This window comes from Sphaerodactylus townsendi, linkage group LG05, assembly GCF_021028975.2.
Source record: "Sphaerodactylus townsendi isolate TG3544 linkage group LG05, MPM_Stown_v2.3, whole genome shotgun sequence".
NCBI lineage: Eukaryota > Metazoa > Chordata > Lepidosauria > Squamata > Sphaerodactylidae > Sphaerodactylus > Sphaerodactylus townsendi.
Genome location: NC_059429.1, coordinates 113,459,029 through 113,481,113, shown reverse-complemented (window position 1 = coordinate 113,481,113; position 22,085 = coordinate 113,459,029). Strand labels below are relative to the sequence as shown.

The window sequence follows — 22,085 nt, the reverse complement described above, 5'->3', positions numbered from 1 at the left end:
CTTAGAGCAACACATCCGAATGCTTCGAAGAAGCAGGAATCATAAACATTTTGTCCTGAGAAGCCACCATAAGACAATAAGGACATGAAGTCAGCTCTCCCGCCCTCACCAAAGTGACGATACAGCTCAATTTTTGCAGCTTCAATGTAAATATTGAAAGTATTTAAAACATATATTTTTATTTGCTGAGTGTTACAAAATGGGTGCTGCTTTTGATTCAGAAAACACTTAGAATGAAGAAAAACTTTAACAATGTTTGACTCACACAGACATTGGTCCATTTCCTGTTCTTGGCATCTCTGTACTTTGTTGGTCCAACTCAGACAGCAATTTTAAGATGTTTAATGCAGCCTGGAGCAAGAAAAAAAGGCACGTAACATACATGCATGTTAGCATATAACTGGGACAGCACTGAGCAATGTCAACTTGAAATTGCTCAAACAAACACAAACAAGGATATTTCAACAACAATTTCTTGGGAAAATCCACTGGAAAACTCTTGAGATGATTCGGAGAGTTCATGCTAGGCAATGAATGAATTAATGAAAAGAGCTCAAACTGGCCAAGTTGCTCAAAGTCTGCTTCCATAAACCAGCATTTAGGGTCTACTAAAACAAAGTTAAGTAAAGTTAAATGAGCAGAGGTGGTTTGCCACTGCCTCCTCTGCACAGCTGCCCCAGTCCCCCCTCCAAATACTGATCTGGCTTAGCTTCCAAGCTCTAAAGAGACCGAGGGCACTTCCGCACATGCAGAATAATGCACTTCTGATCCACTTTCAATGAACTGTGCAGCTGGATTTTACCGTGCGAAATAGCAAAATCTGCTTGCATGCAATTGTGAAGGAGGACTGAAATTGCATTATTCTGCAAGTGTGAAAGTGCACTGAGCTAGTCTGTGCTATTAAGGCTGCAACCCAATTTGCCCTGTTTGTCAGGGCTTGGTAGCTCAGCAGAGTTGGCCACCAAGGAAGACTGGTGTTGCTTCACAGTGAAGGCAATGGCAAACCACCTCTGGTCATCTCATGCCTGGAACACCTTGTGCAAGCAGTCACCATGAGTCGATTGTGCCCCGATAGCACATTTCCCCCCCTGCTAAAACTACATCATGACATAGAGAAAAGGATGAAAGCAACATGTATGTTCCTACTCTGACACATATAACTGGATTAATGGTTTGGATGCTAGGAAAGATGACCATACCTTAGTTCAAACATGACAGAAAGGGGAGGGAGGGACAGTACAACAATTTGTTCTTTTCCACTTCACAGTAGTGCCTGCACTAGCCTCAACTCTAGACAGATGAAAATGTGTTGAATATGGCTATGGTGGTGCTGAATTTGATGAAGCGTCATGCTATCCCACTGAACATAACAGGACTACGTGAAGATCCCCCCCACCCCCGGTAATCAAAATTGATGTTAGATTTGGCATTAGTTTATAAGAAATGGGTTGCGCTGTTCACAGATCTCACAGGGGCACTGCATTCCAGACTGTTCCAAAATGTCAACAATATATGGGTGTACTTGATTACACTTAAAACGGCCTCACTCAAGTTGCCTTTTATTTAGCCAGGATATGTCACCAGCAATAAGATCCCAAAACAGCAAAAAACTGGAGATGACCAAGAATGATGTACTTCCCTTTAATCTGAAGGTCAAATAACTGGAGTAAATGATATCAGCCAATGAGACTGGAATCCCTGCAAGTCGGTTGAGACACTATTCCAGTTTCCTTACCATATCGTGGCAAGATTCTACGTCCTTTCCAATTCCATGGCTGATCAGGGGTGGCTGAGAGGAACAATTTATAAGAGACACAAATTCATTCTTGTTGTTTTTGGGGAAATCTTTGTATTCAACCTAAGAGAAAGCAAAAAGCTTTTAGTTATTTAGCTTACTTTAATTTATACCCCCACCTTCTTCCTCAATGGGGAACTAAAAAAAAAAGTTTAGCGAAATAGCTTCCTCAGCTCTGCTTCATCCTCACAACGATGCAGTGGAGTAGGTTAGGCCGAGAGACAGTGACTGGCCCAAAGTCTCCCAATGAGCTTTGCCCAGCCTTACTTCTCCAAAGCAAGGAGGAGGAAAGACTCCTGTGGTCTCCTTTCTCTGATAACAGGAAGCATCACCTCTTCCCCAAGCTCTCTTTGTATGCTGTCTGTAGTGCTCAAACAATGGCCAGCTCTAAGCAAGCCCAACAGCTGGACTCCTGCTTGTGAATTCACACACTGGTGTTGCTGATGGGTCCCCATCTGGGCTCCTCTTTCATGTGGAAAAAACTGCACTGAAATCCTCTCAGAGGCTAGTTTCTAATGGATCTGTTCATTTTTTCCCACCTGCAGCCTGTGAACTTGCTCACGTGTCCTTCCCATCCAGCCTCTTATGAAGAGTCATGATAGCAAAGTCTTCTCTGATCCATCCCTCTGCCCTTTCATCACACTCCCCCAAGGCACGCCACCCTCATTATTAGTTCATCACTTCCAACCTTCACTTTTTGTCTTGTCCGAAAACAGAAGCTGAGACCCTAACTATGTTTTCTGGGGGAAAGGGGGGGGGCTGTATGTTTTGGTCAATTCTTCCCTTCTACTGCAGACTCCCTTGTTGTGCCTGGGGGGCAACAATCCTCAGAGATTGGAATGCAGAGGGGTACAGGAAACATCAGGAGGGGTATGATTTTCTAGGTACTGCCCTGTTTGCACTCGATAGGAGCCAATTCAGAGCCTATAGGCCCCTAAAAACATGACTTCTAGGTTCTACCTTAAGTCCAGATTAAAGGTAAAGATAGTTCCCTGTGTAAGCACTGGGTCATTGCTGACCCTTTGGATGATGTCACATCACAGCATTTACAAGGTGGTTTGCCACTGCCTTCCACAGTTGTCCACACTTTACCACAGAAAGCTGGGTACTCATTTTACCAACCTCAGAAGGAAGGAAGGCTGAGTCAACCTTGAACCGGCTACCTGAAACTGACTTCTGTCGGGACTGAACTCAGGTTGTGAGCAGAGCTTTGCCTGCAGTACTGCAGTTTACCGCTCTGTGCCATGATGTCTAGAATGTTTTAGATGTCTCTAAAAACAGCAGTGCTTTTAGAAGCTTCTGAAGTCTTTAATGGGGGAAGTATGAGGAAGTACAAAAGCAGTAACTTCTAAATGATGGCGCTGACATTCTACCATTGTACAACATGTCCACGCCATATAGCTTAACGCATTAAGTGTGGCAATGAAAATGGAAATCTGAATTGCAGGGGACTATAAAGAGAGAACAAGTCATGTCTATCAGGAAGTCTCAGGCAGCTGATCTACAACATTAGGAGATTCAAACAGCACATCTGTTTCTAGAAATGTACCAGGTAAACCAAAAAAGGTTGAGTGCACAAAGAAACAGAAAAAAAGTAGTATGATGCTACACTAATATCAAATATTAGCACAGCAAGACACTCACACATGTATACTGGTGATTATCTGAACTAGAGATACCCAGCTGTAGAAATGTTTGAAGGCTGGTTTTATACAAGGAGGATTTAATTAACTCCGAGAAATTAATTTGGTTATCTTGCCGGTCCTTGTGATTGTTATGTCTTTTATGGTGTCCGTTAGATATGACTGTATTAATTGTGGTCATAAGCCACTGATGAAGGTTTTGTGCTGAAACACATTTAGTATTCTGTTTTATTGTCTTTGGCACTGTATGTTATTTTATTGCATATGCACAATTGTTTCCTGTTTTAGAATCCTTTATACATTAAGGAATCAGTGTTATGTTTTGTGCACGTAACTGAATTTGATCATTTACATATCAGAGACTACTTTTTCAGTTCCTTGGTGCTCTCAACCTTTTTGAGTTTTCTATCTTTTGTAGGTGGGTATTTCCCCCCCTTTTCCGTGTCTAAAAACGTACCCCTGTGTAAAAAGTCATAGCAAAGAAGTTCATTGGGGGGAAAGGCTCTTTTCTGGCTCTACTACTTTACTTCATGTGGTAATTCTCTCTCCTCAGCCCCAAACTCCTGGGGGAGCATTCTAATGGAATGACTTTGTATCCAAAATAGTACAGGTCCAAAGAGAGCTAACCAGGAGAAGAGTTTTGAGATTGATACCCCCCTGCCTGCGCTTTTCTCTCCTGCAAAGAGATTCAAGGCAGCTTACAAACACCTTTCCTTCCTCATCCCACAACAGACACCTTGTGAGGGAGGCGGGGCTGTGAGAGTTCTGAATGAACTGTGACTAGCCCAGGAGGAATGTAGGAGAGAGGAAGCAAATCTGGTTCACCAGATAAATTTCTGCCGCTCATATGGTTCTCCACATTAGAGTCCACTGCTCTTAACCGCCACGCCACGATGGCTCTCAGCCACAGAAATTCAACTGACTATGCAGACTGAGGTGTGCTAGAGAAAACATGCATGCCCCATCAAAGGCACAGCAGAACTAAGCACTTTGGATACCTACAAAGGACTCCATTTGCTTCCCAAAAAAAGTACGAGGCATCATGGCCTAAGCTACACTGAAAGGAATGGAGTCTATACCACTGAAGTGCTCCAAGGGTGAGCTGTAGAGTTTTTAGAATGTTTTAAGCAGACAACTGAGCATGGTAATCGCCTTCAGGGTTACCTGTACTTCTCCAGGTGAGGCAGCCATTTTGTGGGAGACAAATCCTACAAAGACACTAAAAGCATTCCTCACGCAGCCTCTTTACCTGGATTCCCTGAACGCTGGAAAGGTAGTCCAACTGTTCTGAGGGTCTTGCGAGTGGTCCATGGGGTACATGGCCTGAAGCACTGTTTTTTAAAATGGTCTCAGCGGTAGGGGATGTGCCACCATATAACAGCTCTCTAGCAATCATGGCTGTCACTGTAGCCTTGGCAGGATTTGGGGCTGCCCTACTGAACTCTTTGGTGTGGTGTCCTTGATTCACTCCTACAGCCTGTGCGACCTCGGGGACCATGGGAAGAATGCCAGCAGGGAGCTGCTGATGGCTGAGATAAGGCATCCTGAACTCGTCCTCTTTATTACCTATGCAGAGACAAAATTACGGAGCAGGATTGTAATTAACTGGCAATTTAGCCGTCATGCACACAAATAGCATATCACTGAAATGAAATTCTAGAATCTTCCCTGCCCCTCAGTGAGGTAGCAGCACTCAGTATGGAAGCATCGGGAACATAGATGATCTCTAAACTGCTTCTTCTCAGAGACTCAGCAGAACAAATTATGCCAATAAGGTATGGCTGGTGTAAACTTCAAGGGATCTGCCATCCACGCAACAGTAATACATGAAAGACAAATAAAACTAGAATCACTTACTAGCAGATGTTTCTTCAGAACCAGGTTCAAAAAAGGTTACTTTTCTCCCATCAACTGGCTTTTTTACTGGTGTCTACCAGGAGAAGAAAAAAGGAACAATTCCTTTTAAAAATCTACAATCCCAACCACAGAGAAGTTACAACACTGCAGAAAAAAAATCCCTAAAAATATAGTTTAACCCCGCATGATGAATCCTAGAAGCCCAAGGTCATCTGGTCAAATAGACAGATAAGATTTTCATTGGTCCTCAGAATATGACAACAGCAGTTTTATATGGTTGGACTACAAAGACCCCTTGAAACAAGATGTCATCCACAGAATGGCACAACCACCGTGTAGATAATTGGAACAAATTGTGTGGACAAAAGCCATCCCATCCCCCTTCCCCAACCAACTTGTTCCAGGTGTTCAAGGCCATAAGGAGGCAAGAAAGGAATTAAAATGAGAAAGCCATGAACTAACAGTGCAATTGTAAGGAGAGTTACTCCAGTCCAGGAGAGTATTGGCATGCTGGCAGAGGCTGATGGGATTTGTAGTCCATGAACATCTGGAGAGCCGCAGTTGCAGACTCCTGCTCCAGTCCAACTCCATTCATTTCAATGTGTTTAGACTGGGGTAACTCTGCATAGGGTTGCACTGTAAGACTCAAGGGGACCGTGGCACAACCCACAGAAGGCCCACTCCCAAAATACAGCACTTCTCAGCATAGACAAGATCAACTCTACATTTTAGTCGAGCACAGTCGTTCGGATCCACCATCCAACCCAGCTTACTGGTGGGCTTCACCCTCCATCTCCTCTCCCTTTGACTGTCTGTGGCCTCTAAGTTCTCTTGGCAACGTACGTCACAGTTTCAGCCCACATTTACAGAAGCATTGAGGCCGCCATTTAAGAACACAGTACCTTTTCTTCTGTCTTTAGTGCTGGCTTTGGGGGTTGTGGTTGAGGGACTTTGAATCCTAAGACCTCCAGCATGTTTTCAGCTGCGTTGCGCTTCGCTACTTTCTTGTTCGTCCCCATCCCGTCAGCTGTGTGCACGCCAACTTTCACCTGCCACAGACACAGACAACGTGGTCAGAAAGCCTTTTAAAAAAGAGTGTCAGCATTATGAGCAGCAGCCTAATGGCCCGATAGCCAAGTTTAACCTTTTTTTACCCCCCCCCCCCCCCCAATTGCTACAAGGGCCGCTATTATTTAACATCTATATGCGACCCCTTGCTCAGTTGGTACGGAGCTTTGGGCTGACCTGTCATCAGTACGCTGATGACACTCAGCTCATTCTGTTGATGGAGAGGGGAACGGTCATCGCCCCTGCGGCTCTCCAGCATTGTTTGGAGGCGGTTGCTGGTTGGTTGAAGCAGAGCAGATTAAAACTGAACCCGTCAAAGACGGAGATCCTCTGGCTGGGGCGGGAAGGAGGGGGTGGGGATCTCCAGACGCCGACATGGGAGGGGGCTACATTGGCACCGGCCTCCTCCGTTCGTAGCCTGGGGGTCCACCTGGATTCGTCTCTTTCAATGGAGACCCAGGTGGCCCATGTAACCCGGGTTGCGTTTTTCCATCTGCGCCAAGCCCGGCGGCTGGCCCCCTTCCTCTCATCCGGACTCTGGCCACCATGATCCACATAGCGGTCACCTCCAGACTGGATTATTGCAACTTCGCTTCACGCAGGCCTTCCCTTGCGTCTGATTCGAAATTAAAATTGGTCCAGAATCGCGCGCACGCTTGCTCACAGGAGGTGCCGCCAGAGACCATATCTCGCCTGTGCTGTGCCGCCTGCACTGGTTACCGATTGAATTCCGAATCGTTTTCAAGATGTTGGTTTTGACCTTTAAGGCCTTGCGCGGCCTGGGACCCTCGTACCTACGGGACCGTCTTGCCCCATATGTCCCAAATAGGCCTCTGCGCTCAGCAGAGGCAAATTTACTGGTGATCCCTGGCCCCTCAATGATGCGGCTGGCCTCCACCCGGGCCAGAGCCTTTACAGCTCTGGCCCCTGCCTGGTGGAACGCTCTTCCTCCAGCTACGCGGGCCCTGCGGGATCTTAATGAATTTCGCAGGGCCTGCAAGACGGAGCTGTTCCACCGGGCCTTTGGGGAGCCCGGCCGCTGATGCCCCCCCCCCCTTTCTAAAATCTGTGGACCCTGCCGTTCCCCCTCCCTCTTCTTTCCTCCCCCCCTCTTTTCTTAGGGGACTACAAGTAGGACGCCATCGGTAATTTTGATAGATGCTGCATTTTAACTTATAGAGCCATACTTAATAACTATTTAAAAATTTTGATTTTATTTGTGCTCTATCTATTTGTTTGTTCGCCGCCCTGAGCCCTTCGGGGGAGGGCGGTTTATAAATAATAATAATAATAATAATAATAATAATAATAATAATAATAATAATAATAATAATAATAATAATAATATGATTTATTGCAGGCACAGTGGCCTAAGATATACAAAACAATCTCTAGTAAAGAACTTCCTGGATTTGAACTGAACCACATCTGGGTGCACAATTTCTGCATAAATGGCATAGGCTCCAATCCCCAGAATGCGATTGTGGAGCTGACAGATAAACAGTCAATCACATTTTTGTTCTTATCAGGGTAATTCCTGGGAATTATTAAAGGTTACCAACAAAACTGATTGAATGGATAATTAATCTAGAAATGAGATGGTAAAACTTATTTTGCTCTGTCCTATTTTATAGATCAAGGCCTAGCAATATTTTGTGTGTGTAATGTTTTCAGTTATTGAATTTCAATTTATTGAATCTGACTGAGCAATATTGTGTCGTGGTTTTCAGGAACCGGTTTTAAGATTTACTGAATAATGCTTTTTCAAACATCTGCCTATGTCCTATGAGAAGGACAAGCCATAATATAAATAATAATTCAGTGAGTATCCCTCGAGAATTTTCCTTTGCTGCTACAAATAAGTTATCATTGGCAACTTTCCAGGAAACAGTGTCCAGAGAAAATGACAATGATGTATTTCAGTTCTAACGCACGTGGCAGCGGGACTTCGTGCCTTCAGTTGATGGAAGATTGAAAATGAGAGGCGTAAGAACTAACCCACCACTTGCTACTAATATTGCAGTCTGCTGCTTTAGCTACTAGTTTTTGAGTTTTCAAGGCAAAGCAGAACTTCCAAAAGACTCCATGAAGCCCTCAGCTGCCCCAGCAGCGAGATGAAACTTTCCAGTGTTCTGTTTGAGGGCTGGACCGCAGCACTCAGGGGCTGAACCCCTGAAAAACAAATTATTTGTACATATCGTCCTTCATATCCAATCAGGGAGAGAGCAAAATTCGAGCCGATATCAAAGCAGGATGACAAAGAGGGACCAGAAAAACAGGCTAACCAAGAGCCACGGACAGAATGTGATTCAGCTGCTTAGTAAGCTCTGCCTGAAAGTAAACCTCTACTGGAGCCTCAACTTTGCCGTTAGAGGAATCTATACTGTGGATTCCCTAACGGAGGACATTTGCCAGGATAGCGTCTCTATCTGCAAGGGCATTTTTAAATTTTCCAGGTTGAAAGATTATTTCTGGTTTGAAGGTGAGATACGCTAACTGCTGTGCATTTTAGAATTTTTGGGGGGCAATTGTTATGCAGTGTTTTGTTGTGACCTTATTGTAGGGGCCTTTGAGAGCCCCTCTGGCCAAAAAACAAAATGTACACATGTAATAGTTACACAACTGAACACACACCATCATCCTTGACATGGCATTTTACAGCATGAAGCCAGCGGTGGAAGTGAGCAGGGAGTGGAACTCCGTGCACAAACCTGCATAACGAACTCCCGGCGCCTGGGAAGCCCCCGTTCTGTGATGAGCATGTATTCTGGCTCCTTCTCTTTCTTGGCTTGCTGTATCTGAGCCAGTCTGCTAATGGGGTTCATACCTTGGCCGTATTCAGGGCTTCTCTGTAGCTGAGGATGGGAGAAAGAAAAGAAGAAGCTAGTCAACCGCAGCAATTCCAAGATCACAGAGTTAGCTAGAAACTCTTTACTTTGGACCTCCAACATTTGAGGCTGTCCAGACCTGGATGGCTCAGGCTAAAACAAGCATGTGGGATTCCAGAAGTTCAACCTTAGTACTTGGATGGGAGGCCACTAAGGATGGCCACACAGGGTTGCTACACAGAGGCTGGCAATGGCAAACCACCTCTGTTTTTCTCTGCTGCTCCAAACCCCCCCCCCTCCTGTGGCCATCGTAAGTCGGCTGCGACTTGGCAGCACTTTCCACTACTGTATTTGACGCCAAAAAAGGCCAATGATACCAGCCATACTAATTTCATGACATCTCCGAACACAGCTGTCACGAGAGAGTTGAACACTTACACATACACACGAACACTCCCCCCTCTAATGGAATGCCCATCAAAATTGAGTTATGTAAGAACACGTGGTAAACAGGACAGCGGCAAACACAAGTTTCTAAATGTAAACAAGGTTAAAAAACCTTGCTTTCTTGTTGATACAGGATAAATATATAGTATCAGTTTGCATACAAACCTGTCCAATTGCCTAGTCTTTTCGCAGAGCCTGTTCCCGCCAAAGAGAGATGGGGGTGGGTTGTTTTACAAATATTAGTCATGATCTTACAAAAGAATCGTATCATTTATTACAGCCTAAGCAGCTAAAATAGCCCAAATTAGCCTGGGCTCATCAGAGCTAAGCAGGGTTGGCCGTGGTTAGTACTTGGATGGGAGACCATCAAGGAAGGCCAGCGTATCAATGCAGAAGGCCACGGCCAACCACCTCTGCTCCCCTCTTTCCAGGGACACCCCTGGACGAATCACAGGCAACTCGACAGCACATTATTTTTTCCAGCTTCCGTCAGTCAGAACTCTTTTTATCAGATCCATTTGCACTATTAGCTGCTTGGATTAACATTCTATGAGAGCAAGCAGGGTGAAGTGGTTAAGAGCAGGTGGATACTAATCTGGAGAACCGGGTTTGATTCCTCACTCCTCCACTTGAGTGGCAGAGGTTTATCTGGTGAACCAGATGTGTATCCACACTCCTACGTTCCTGCTGGGTGACCTTCGGCTAGTCACAGTTCTCTCTGAACTCCCTCAGCCCCACCAACCTCACAAGGTGGCTGTTGTGGGGAGAGGAAGGGAAAGGAGCTTGTAAGCCATGTTGAGCCTCCTTACAAGAGAGAAAGGTGGGATATAAATCCAAACTCCTCCTCTTTCTTTTTCTTCTTCTATACATTGGATGAATTGAGCTCTGACTTGGCAAGGTGTCACTGGACTCCTGCCCAATCTTGTTTCCAGAGGCTAACACAACTCCCCCTTTCTCATTTTTGTAATAACTGTTGGTTCAACTCACTTTTACTATTGATTTTGTTTTCTTTTTGATCCGCGGCTTCATTTTCTCCACCGTTGGAAGGGGCGGCAGTTTCTTCAGCTCTTCCAGGACTGCTATGGCGGCGTTCTTCTTGGAGATCTTCTTGCTCTTGCCCTCGCCCTCGCCCATGAACTCGCCGACCGAAACTTTAGTCACAAAGCTCTTCATGTGAGGCGGGCCGCTTTCCCGGGTCACCTGTTTCAGAGGGAAAAACTGAGTGAAAGCGTGATAAACACTTATTAAAAATGGTAGGGTACAATAGTTGTAGCAAACTTCACTCACATGAACTACACTGTAAATCTGGAGAAGGACGGGAGCAACAGGGGTGGAGCAAATTAAATGGGGTCAGCACCGCTGACAAAAATACAACCACCTCCTGCTTTAACTTGAAACCCCCTCACAGCATTTCCTATGGTCCTTTCTTTTGCACGTTAAAAATGCAAACTTCAAAAAGGGTTAATGTGTTTTAGGGGCTTAATTCTTTGTATGGAATTGTTCAGTTAAACAAGTGGACTATACATCTCCACTCCCCCCACCCACCCACCCTTTTCATATAATTGTGTCTACGTACAAGCGTGTATAGAATATAAACTTAACGCATACTAAGTCTTGGCATGCAGCCATGCTTAGGTTAAGCAAACACCCCAAAATTAAATGGCAGGAAAGGAGCTAATGCTGCTAAGCGCTAAAACTTAGCTCCAAACAGTTCGTAAATACACACAACACACTTTCAGAAAGACAGCATATTCTTAAAAATGAACTTCTGTCAGAAGTTGGGCATTTTAGAATACCCGACTGGGATATTTAACTCTTCCCTGTCTTTAACCAAGCTGCATTCAAATTCAGCCATATGAGATAACAGCTGCAACGAAACCACATATCTCAAGCTGAGCCATTATTTCTCTAAACCCTTTGCAGGCTTGTAATACACGCTCATGCACACAACCTTCTTATCTCTGAGTCAAGAAAAGAAAAAAAATCCTATTTTATTTCTGAAGCAGTATAAACACGTAATATCCAGTAATGGATTTGAAGCCAGAGTTTGGCCCCCGGCAACCCTGCTAAAATGTCTGTCTCAACCCCCCCCCCTCCCTGCCCCTCGTACACACTTGGTCCCTGGCCAAAGGTGCACTGGGTAGCATTCTTCTGTAGCATTGTGGAATATAACTCATGTTACCAACACTCAACCTCTCTGTTCTGTTTCTGATACATTGTAAGGACCAAAAGAAGAAGAATCTGGAAACACTAATACATGGGCTTAAAGGTCAAATTTATCTGACCCCAAATGTCCTCCCCAATCCCCCACTGTTATTTTACATTCTAAATAAAAAACTAAGTTCAGAAATTAACTAAACCTACCTCAAAATTCACAGGCAAGTTCCTTTTAAGTGCAATCTCAAACACTTGGCTGATTTCTGATTTATTGAGATTTTCATCATCTGGTTCTCTCCCATTAATCTATGAGAAGAACAATGACATTGAGGAAGCGTCTTCACACCAGCTCAAGGGGTTAGTACTGCAAAGGTGATTTCTTCAAAACCCAGTTAAGTTGCACTATCAATGCTGGTTCTCAGCACAATTGCCTTGGCATGCGAGCGAAATGTCTGAAACTTACCGACGTGCCTGAAAACCGGTGTGGGAAAAAAAAGGGAGTCTAATCGCTGAAAGACTCAGGGACACTTGTTAGGAAGTCTTAAGTTCAATGTATATGCAGGCAGTTACCAGACGGAAATGTATAAACGGGACGGGCAGGAAAGATCAACCAGGATTTTAGCATACGCTATGTCCAAGATAGAAAGCTGAAGGCGGCAACCCACCTCTTTTTTACAGGTCAACAGAGGTATAGCTATCTCTTTGTGATTCTCAGAGCTGGGATCTATTGCGTCACATAGGGAGCTGCAAGAAAAGGCTGCAGACAAGAGACTGCCGTGCCAAGCAAAAGGAAGGAAGTGTAAAATCCCCACTGGGTGCATCCAAGCCCTTGGGCAAACCCAGCACAGATGTCTGGATCTCAGCTACAAGACCCAAGCACTGGATACTGGCTGAGAGGGTACGATGGGCCCAAGGTCACCCAGCAAGCTTCCAAGTGGCAAGTGGGGACCTGAACCTGGGTTTCCCAGATCATAGATCCTTGCTTTTAAAAAACAATGGTCAGAGCGTTGATGTGTGTGCCCACTGTGCCAAGCTGCTGTTATTGTTTGTGCTTGCATGGATTCTAAAGGGCTTTAAAATGGAAGGGAGGAGGAAAGGGACGTCAGCGGCTTTGGGTCTCATGGAGCCAAACACGCATGTGGTCCGAAATATGCACCGGGCACCCAACAGTGGAAAGAAGTGTAAAGAATGGGCTTCCACCCGTTTCAGACTTCCCAGATTCAGACTTCAATGACTTTCTTGAAGCAGAAAGCAGTTGCCTAAGATGCAGAGAACAAGAGGATGTGGAGACTGGAACCGTACCTTGGCCCTCTCAGAAAGGAGTCCCCCAACACCGCTTACAAGTTTCCAAGCGCTATTCCGCAAACATGATGAGTAAAACCCTTCCACAATGAGCTGCACCAGACCATAGGTTCTGAGCCAGATAACAGTGTTGCAAAATGACACAGTGTTGCAAAATGACAGAAGAGTGATTGCATAATTGGGAGTTGGTGGTTCAGAAGAACCATCTGTGTTAGGAAGGGCTGTTCTGATTAGAAGAAGAATCATAGAATCATAAAAGACAAAGAGGAGTTTGGATTTATGTCCCACCTTTCTCTCCTGTAAGGAGACTCAAGGTGGCTTTCCCTTCCTCTCCCCACAAAAGACACCTTGTGAGGTCGTTGGGGCTGAGGGAGTTCAGAGAGAACTGTGACTAGCCCAAGGTCACCCAGCAGGAATCTGGGGAGTGCAGAAACACATCTAGTTCACCAGATAAGCCTCTGCCACTCAAGTGGAGGAGTGAGGAATCAAACCCTGTTCTCCGGATTAGTATCCACCTGCTCTTACCCATTACCCCACGCTGGCTGTACTGAGCTTTCCCCCCTCACAGTTTATTTTGTTATTCAAAGATGTATTTTGCTTTTTCTGGTCTCGGGGGAGGGAACTCTGTAAGTTTCATTCATATTACAATTCAAAGGTCTTAGGTCTGTTTTAAGCAGGCTTCCATATGGTAAGCTGGTACCTTTGGAATTGGTCCCCTACCAATGTCAAGTATTTGATGGATGGTGTATGTGAAGAGTAATATTACAAAGGTGGGAGGAGAACTGGGAGGGCGCTGGTCCCAAATAGCAGAGATGGGAAGTTGGACAGCCATCTTGCCTTCAGGGTCAGCATCTCCCAATCAGCACACCCTCACCCTCCTCTTTTGAATGAGTGGCTTTAGTTAGTAACAGTTCAGGTAAACATACAGAATTAGATTCAGTTGAAAAACAAGTCAGTTACTTAACGCTCGACGTGAGCTATTCTCGTGGTGCCAATTTAGCTCAGATTCAAACACATACAAACTCCTATTAGTTCATCGAGCAAAATAAGGTTTTTTTTAGACCTAACTAAAACCATGCATGCAAAGAGGCCTGAACACACATGCTTTGCTACTAATTCATAGCAAGTGGCTCAAATGTTGATGAGGTGGCTTATGTGGACACATCAAAGCATGCAGAGAAGCCTTCCACCTACAGCATCCCAGGGAAATACGTATAACATGTAGTGATATGCAGGACATGCAACAAATAACTTTCAAATAACTATCATGCAAAATGAGTCAGCTGCAGCCAACTGGAGATAGCACGGAGGAGAATGGCAGGAAAGTTAAAATAGTTGGGCGTTCATCTACAGCACAGGTGTCAAACTCATAGCTCTCCAGATGTTATGGACTACAGTTCCCATCATCCCCTGCCAGCATCATGCTGGCAGGAGATGATGGGAACTGTAGTCCATAACATCTGGAGGGCCGCGAGTTTGACACCTGTGACCTACAGTTTTGCTAACAATAAAGTCGTAATTCTTCCTTCTATCCTATACCCAATAAGTAACCTATAGGCTCTGCTTATAATCTGGCCTTTTTATATTTTGAAATACTATAAATCATTTTTTGTGAGTACAGTGATTTTGTGCCAATCAGTGTAAAATGCAACTTAAAATCTACTCTGCCGTCAAGTGTATATCTTCAAACCTAAATTTTTAAGATTTACAGATCTGGCTGCCTGATGAAGTATTTAGGGGGAAACTCCACGGCTTGCTCACTGCTTTGAGACATTGGGGTTGGGTCTGACAAAAGGCACTGCTGTTTTGTGGGGGAAGCAGATGAACGTGGCTATATAGGTAATCTTCAGTCCTTCTTTAAAAGCTCATTTTACTGTCAATAGAAAACCAAGACTGCAGATGAAAGGGAAAGCTTAAACATCAAGCTTTCCAGAAGTGCCTGTCCAGCCATAGTTTGGGGTAGAGACTATTATTTGCATATAAAGCCCAAGCTTCTGATCTCTCGTTAAAAGGATTTTCAATAGCGATATTGGAGCCGCTGCCAGTCAAGATCAATAGGAACAGGCCAAACATCTCTGGCAGAGACCAAGGCAAACACCGCCAGAATTAAGCAATTGAAAATCCTTTCACAGATTCAAGAGAGTGATGCCAGCAATTCAGCTCTGCTGCTAGGAAGCAGCATTAGACTTCACACAGCACAAGGGTGAAACAAAACTCTCTAGGAAACTATGATTTCAAATCCACTGAAGATTTTCTGAGAAACAAGCATGGAACTTTGGCCATGAGAATGGTGCAAATCAGGACGACAGCAACTGGGTATCGCTTAAATCAGGGGTGGGCAACTATGGCCCTCCAGATGTTCATGGACTACAATTCCCATCAGCCCCTGCCAGAATAGCCAATTGGTCATGCTGGCAGGGGCGGTCGTGATCCATGGTATCCTGAACCATACCCTTAACTAAATACTATCCCATGAAAAAATGAAGGATCCTCGCACCACTTTATGATTGTCCCAACCCTGGATATTAATAATAATGTCACTTCTCTACGTTGAATTTATTGCCATTATAGCCACGATTACTGATGAGCCTTAAGTGTCCTCTTCATGACTCCAAAATGTGATAAAAAACTTGGTGCCCAAAAAACAGGGTTTAAACATGAAGCAGATATCAGAACTGAACTCGGCTTGCATTAATTAAACTACTGGGTGTCGTGTGTGGATTCACAGCAATTTTCCTGAGGCAGTGTAATTAAGCTAAACCAGGGGTCTGCAACCTGCGGCTCTCCAGATGTTCATGGACTACAATTCCCATCAGCTCTTATAGCATGGCCAATTGGCTATGCTGGCAGGGGCTGATAGGAGTACAGTTCATATTTATCTGGAAACTACGTGCTATTAGCTATTAACTCAGGCATCTGCCAGAAAACACATGCTGCATTTGTGGTTGGTTTGAGATTAACTGGAGCACAGATCTCTCTTGTGACAGAGCGAGTAAGATGTAAACACAGCACGGGAGGAGGCCAGAAATGTACAGCTTCTGCAAACGTGCAGGGGTCTACACTAGAACTTGCAGGGAACACCATTACTAATTCAGTAGCAATTTTTTAGACTCCCAATATTGTGGTTACCCAGATTTGGCCGTAGAGTACAAATTCATATTATGCAACTGCAGTTAGAGCCCTGTGGGGCAGAGTGGTAAGCTGCAGTACTGAAGTCAAAGCTCTGCTCATGACCTGAGTTTGGTCCTGATGGAAGTCAGTTTCAGGTAGCCAGGTTGACTCCGCCTTTCACTCTTCCGAGGTCGGTAAAAAGAGGACCCAGCTTGCTGGGGGTGAAATGTACACAAGTGGGGAAGGCAACAGCAAACCACCCTATAAACACAGTCTTGCCTGGTAAACGGTGTGATGTGACATGGGTCAGTAATGACCTGGTGCTTGCACAGGGAATACCTTTACCATTTAACAGCAGCTAAACTACTCTGACCAGAAGTCCTGCAACAAAGCCATTTCATCCCTACCAATGCCCACTGGACATCCTGTTGACTGTTCAGCAGCCAATGCAACAAATTCCATGGCTGCATGTACCTCCAGTTAGCTGCAAGTGCCTCTGAGTTTAGAAGGCTGAACGAAAGCTAAAACGAGAGAATCTGCTATGGAACATAAAGCAAGAGCCAAGCAACAGCTAGCAGAAATTCCGAAGGGACGAAAAAAGCGACTCGGCATGCAAGCCTTCAATCACTAAAGCCATGGCTTTTGCCCACATCTGGAAAGCAAAGAGCACGAGCGGTCAACAATCTGCAAAGTACACAGACGAGTTCTGAGTGGAGCTGGAGGATGCTTCGGAGACGCTACCTCTGGTTTCTCAGGCAGGGGCTCGTTTTGCAGGATTTTCAGTGCTTTGGCAGCTGCGTCATGCTTCGCAGCCTGTCTCGTTCTACCTTTCCCGCGAAACTGCTGTCCCCCAATAGAGAGCTCCACTTCATAGAGCCAGGGTCCCACAGGAAACGGATAGAAGTATCTAAAAATGGAAAGACTGAACATTTCAGGTTTTTGGCAGACAACGGGGATTATCTTGCCAGTAGCCAGAGCTCAAACACAGCCTAAAAATGGAAAGCCAGTACTGAACATGAGACGCTAACTACTAGTCCTCAAAGGTCTGACTGCTGGATTTCCTAGAGCTTACAGTGTTTACACTGCATGACCAGAAGTGTCAAAATTAAATCCAAAAGCCCAGATTAAGGCAAATTAAGAGCTTATACAACTCCACCAGCCTATGACTTTCCACAATCAAATTTTAAAAAGAATATTATATGCACAAGTCTGAACTATTTCAGCCTGTTCTATTTAGGCTGAGCAGCCCTAAGGAAGAAGAGTGACAGTGTTATAAAGAGCAACAATAATGCAGAGCTCCAATAATGCAGAGTGTCAATTTCACTTTTCAGGCTTTTAAATGTCAAGGCGCCAAGGCAAAAGAGGTTTTCCTGGAGGCTGTGGTGCTGCAAGGGAAAAGACGGGAGAATGGGAACATTCTTGCACAGTTCATCTGAGCACAGTAGGAAGGGGGCAGCAGGCAACCAATCAGCTTGCTTTGAACAAAGATGAAAAGCATCTTAAGAGCCTCACGAGGAAGGCAGGTGGATGCAGGAGAAACTCCCTATTTACTGGTCAGGAGGCAAAGTGCTGAGTCTTCCCATCCCCAGTCACTGCAAAGCAGAAAGCTCTGCCCAATGTGTGCATGTTTGCGCTCCGTACGTTCATTACAAACTCAGACAGATTCAGCCTCTGTTTTTGCCCACGTTCTACCTCTCCGGCACAGCGATATCCTCTCAATAGCTTGGGAGCCACACGTTTCTTGTGGTTCTTCTGAACACTGCACTATATGGCATCAGTCCCTATTACAAGGAAGTGCACAAGACCTCCTGGGGCTTCTGGCTGACATCATAGAGTCGGAAGGGGCCACACAGGTCATCTACTCCAACCACCTGTTCAATGCAGGTTCTGCCTACAGTATCCCAGACAAGTGTCTGCCCAACCTCTGCTTGCGGACTGCCAGTGAGGGGGAACTGACCATGTCCCTCGAAGTCAATTTGGGTTGGAGTGGGAGATTCAAGATGGAACAGAAATTAAGCTCTGACTAACTTTGCAAGTAAGGGCTGTTTCAATTCTGTGCAGTTTTTTCTCTGTCTGGTCGGGCATATGGATTTTGCTTTGCTCACTGTTGGGAATTTACAGACAGACTGTTCTACCTGTTTGTTTTAAGGACTACTTCACATACTTTGCTAACAATGTTTAACGGACTCCCCTGCCTGGGCTAATGACTTCTTTGGAGCCAGCTGCACTCTAGGCCCTAAAGGATTAGAGGGAGGCAATGCAGGAATGATTTTAAAAATTATTTATTACAAAGCTAAAGAGGCGAAGTTACCGAGAACCAACACTTAGCAGAAGCCAGGAGCTGATAGCAACGGCTTTGGCAATATATGTGTTTGGTCTACAGATATTTTACTGAAAACTGAAATCTGCTCAGTCACTATACAGAATAAACAGTATCTACAGGATTAAATAATCAAAGAGAAATAAACAGAACAAGACCTAACCTGTTGAATAGCTTGAAAGCTCCGGTAAACAATCAAAGCACCGGAGAACCAATTAAAGTCTGTCAGGGACGCTGAGATGAAATCAAGAAGTCAATTCCACTGCTGAATCACTCTTAATTTTTTTCCCTAATGTCCAGGTGGTTCCTTTCTGCTGTACTTTGAAACAGGTGCTGCCCGTGAAACAGGTACCTTGTCAGGCTCCCAGGCCTCATGCCAGTGATGGAAGTATATGTGACTGTTTTGGCTGATGGTAACTGCAAGCACAGCTCTCTGCAAGCCTCGGAGAGTACCACTGCCCTAATGGCTCTCTGCAATCTGTCTTTCCTCTTTGCATCCTTCCTCCCAAGACACTTTAAAGCAGGGGTATCTGACCTATGGCCCTCCGATGTTAAATTGGTTCTGATTCCCAGCAGCCCAAGCCAACATTACGAGGCTGATAAGTCGTAACTCGAACCATCAGCTGCTTTAAAGCCTTGTCAGCTCATCAATTCATTTTCATCTTCACTATGGAATCTTTGGGGAAGCAGAGTCAGGTTCTTACAGCAGCCAGACTGCACCAAATACTGGCGAATGATTCAAGTGGTGTGTGCCTAGATTTCCACGCAGGTCAAGAATAGAGTTTTCATGTTCTGGGAGACAACTGGAAATATTTCTTCAGAAACCTCAAAAAAACTGTGAAGTCCAGACGTCACTAAAGAAGAGAGAATTACTGTGCGACCTACCGTGGGGGATATGTGCCACCTCTCATACTATAGTTGTAGGTGGATCTCATCTCCATGTAGGGATCTATAGGCTTGTACATAGGTTTCTTTCCCAGCTTCATACAAAGCGCGTTCAGTTCAACTGTGGGGGTTACACTATCTAAAGAAAAGACAGAGGGGCTGTTAAAGCTGAATGTTTAAGAGACCAGTGTTATACCGTGGATGTTCAGTCCCTTGACAGTTAGCAGTAACACGACATCAGAGAGAAGCATCAAGTAAAATAAAGTAAAACATTGTGTATTAAATGATCACAGAAAACAATGCTGCAGAATCCTGAATCTAGCTACTAATCATATTTGTTAGTCAACTTACAGAAGCCAAGTTTAAACGCAAATAAGGCCCTAGGAACTTACTTTCTGCGGCAACCTGCTGCTTGATTTGCATTTGCAAACAGGGACTGAGAATAACCAACATTTGACAGGACAGCCCACTTACTGTGTATACAAAAAGTGAAAATGCAAGCATAAAGCAGACAAATTCTTCAAAGTGGAAGTTTACCAATTCAGGCAATTTGCCTTACACTTGCTTGGTTTAATCACAGTGTTTTCCAATTGTCCTTATGGTGCCATGCTGCTTGGGCTAGTCTTCTACATTCTGTATTTGCTGGACTGCCAGTTAGCTCTCTGTGATTTGTGCATTGCTTTGTACAATGTAATCTCCCTCCTGGAAAGTTACAATCAGTGGCCAGGATGCAAAAGGCGATATATGGTTTGGATATGCACACGAACGACCAGCACAGAATGCCTCAACACCATACACTACTGACAGTCAGAGGACCCCAAGAAGACACAGCTCTTGGCAGGGGAGAGAGGAAAAACACATTTTTCCTTGAGACTTGCCCGGCCCCTATGCTCCTTGAGGTACTAGGTCCGTGGTGGCGAACCTATGGAACTCCAGATGTTCATGGACTACAATTTCCATCAGCCCCTACCAGCATGGCCAATTGGACATGGGCTGATGGGAATTGTAGTCCATGGACATCTGGAGTGTCATAGGTTCGCCACCACTGTGCTAGGTCAAAACATTTCTATTTACAGACTTTTAACCAAGGAGTTTCTTCACGAGGACTATTTTATAAATATCACTTTGGACAGTTCTGTTTGTTGTATGTGCTTTTATGCTCTGACTTGTCCTGTTTTAATTAGCATATTCCTATTCTGCTGGCTTAGTTTGATTTATTGCCTTGTTTTATTGTCTTAACTGGTTTTGTTCTGCTGTTTTAGCTGCAAGCTATCTTGAACAGGTCTGGCGAGCACACACATTTCCGAAATACACAACTCCCTATCCAGAACTTCGATACGTGCAGAAAATGCTTCAGGCGGGTGCCAGCCAAACTGTGAGACTCCCAAGAATCACACCAAATGACTCTGGATTGGTTTTGCCTTGATTTAATAACGCTGCTTATATGAGATTAACGCTCACTTGCAGTCTGTTGCTTCTGTTTGGGGAAAGCGCAGCGTTTTGCCATCCATCTTCTTTCTCCCTTCACAGATGCTCTCAATCTCCAGAAAGAGGACTACTGAGCTTGTAGGGCACACATGGATGAGCAACCATGCAGGTGGGAGGGCTGTAGTGAAGCAGGGGGAACGGAGGAAGTCTTCCCTCTTTGGAGAGAGCCAGCGTGGTGTAGTGCTTAAGAGCAGGTGAACTCTAATCTGGAGAACCAGGTTTGATTCCCCACTCTGTCACTTGAATCAGATTAGCCTGTGCACTCCAACACATGCCAGCTGGGTGACCATGGGCTAGTCACAGTTCTTCGGAACTCTCTCGGCCCCATCTACCTCACAGGTTATCTGTTTTGAGGGGGGAAGGGAAAGGAGATTGTAAGCCCCTTTGAGTCTCCTTACAGGAGAGAAAGGGGGGATATAACTTCAAACTCTTCTCTTCTTCCCTCTTTCACACTCAGTTAGCACTTATGAGATACAAACCACGGTGGCTTGTACCTGGTTTTATGCTAAGGTATTACCTGGATGCATTTTAATTCTGTAAGCATCTTGGGTGATGTTTGAAACAAAGGCAGGGTAGAAATTGTTAATCTGGCTTTGTAAATCCCCAAATTGGGGTCTCCGTCTTTGAACAAAATGGCTTCTCTGTGAATAGATTTTTCCTTTAAGTCGGAGTCTCTCAAACGTATTTTTTGGAAGACCGCACACGGTTATTGACTTCGACCCTATTTAAAGAAAAATTGCTTAAATAAATATAAAAATGCCTGCATCGTTTCAGATGCTGAATACAGGACAGGTAGCAGGAATCCGCAACAGAACTATTTTTTACCCACATAACATCCCCCCCCACTTCTGACTAAGAGAGCCAGCATGGTGTAGTGGTTACGAGCAGCTGCACTCTAATTTGGAGAACCAGGCTTGATTCCCTGCTCTGCCAGGTGAGCTGTGTATGCTTTCTAGTGAACCAGATTAGCTTGTGCAACACATGCCAACTGGGTGACCTTTGGACTAGTCACACTTCTTCTGAGCTCTCACAGCCCCACCCACCCTGTAGAGTGTTTGCTGTGGGGGGAGAGGAACAGAAAGGAGATTGTAAGCCCCTTCGAGTCTCCTTACAGGAGAGAAAGGGGGGATATAAACCGAACTCTTCTTCCAAACTATAATTAATGGGTGACCTCAGTTTCACTT

At 44.9% G+C, this 22,085-nt stretch overlaps 1 protein-coding gene across 9 annotated transcripts in view; it reads right to left on the bottom strand.

The window, feature by feature from the left end:
• Nucleotides 1-22,085, bottom strand: part of STAU1 (staufen double-stranded RNA binding protein 1) — a 41,764-nt gene that overhangs the window by 1,349 nt on the left and 18,330 nt on the right. For 4 of the 9 annotated variants that reach the window (XM_048496491.1, XM_048496492.1, XM_048496489.1 and 1 more), the window contains 11 exons: nt 21,419-21,622; nt 19,414-19,552; nt 16,950-17,115; nt 12,003-12,101; nt 10,626-10,856; nt 9,075-9,218; nt 6,198-6,344; nt 5,296-5,368; nt 4,688-5,004; nt 1,736-1,858; nt 266-351 (listed from right to left, as the gene is read on the bottom strand). In XM_048496491.1, coding sequence (XP_048352448.1) covers nt 266-351; nt 1,736-1,858; nt 4,688-5,004; nt 5,296-5,368; nt 6,198-6,344; nt 9,075-9,218; nt 10,626-10,856; nt 12,003-12,101; nt 16,950-17,115; nt 19,414-19,552; nt 21,419-21,622 — 1,729 coding nt within the window. The remainder of the gene's footprint in view (nt 1-265; nt 352-1,735; nt 1,859-4,687; nt 5,005-5,295; nt 5,369-6,197; nt 6,345-9,074; nt 9,219-10,625; nt 10,857-12,002; nt 12,102-16,949; nt 17,116-19,413; nt 19,553-21,418; nt 21,623-22,085) is intronic. The other 5 variants (XM_048496494.1, XM_048496496.1, XM_048496495.1 and 2 more) reach the window with 3 other exon arrangements.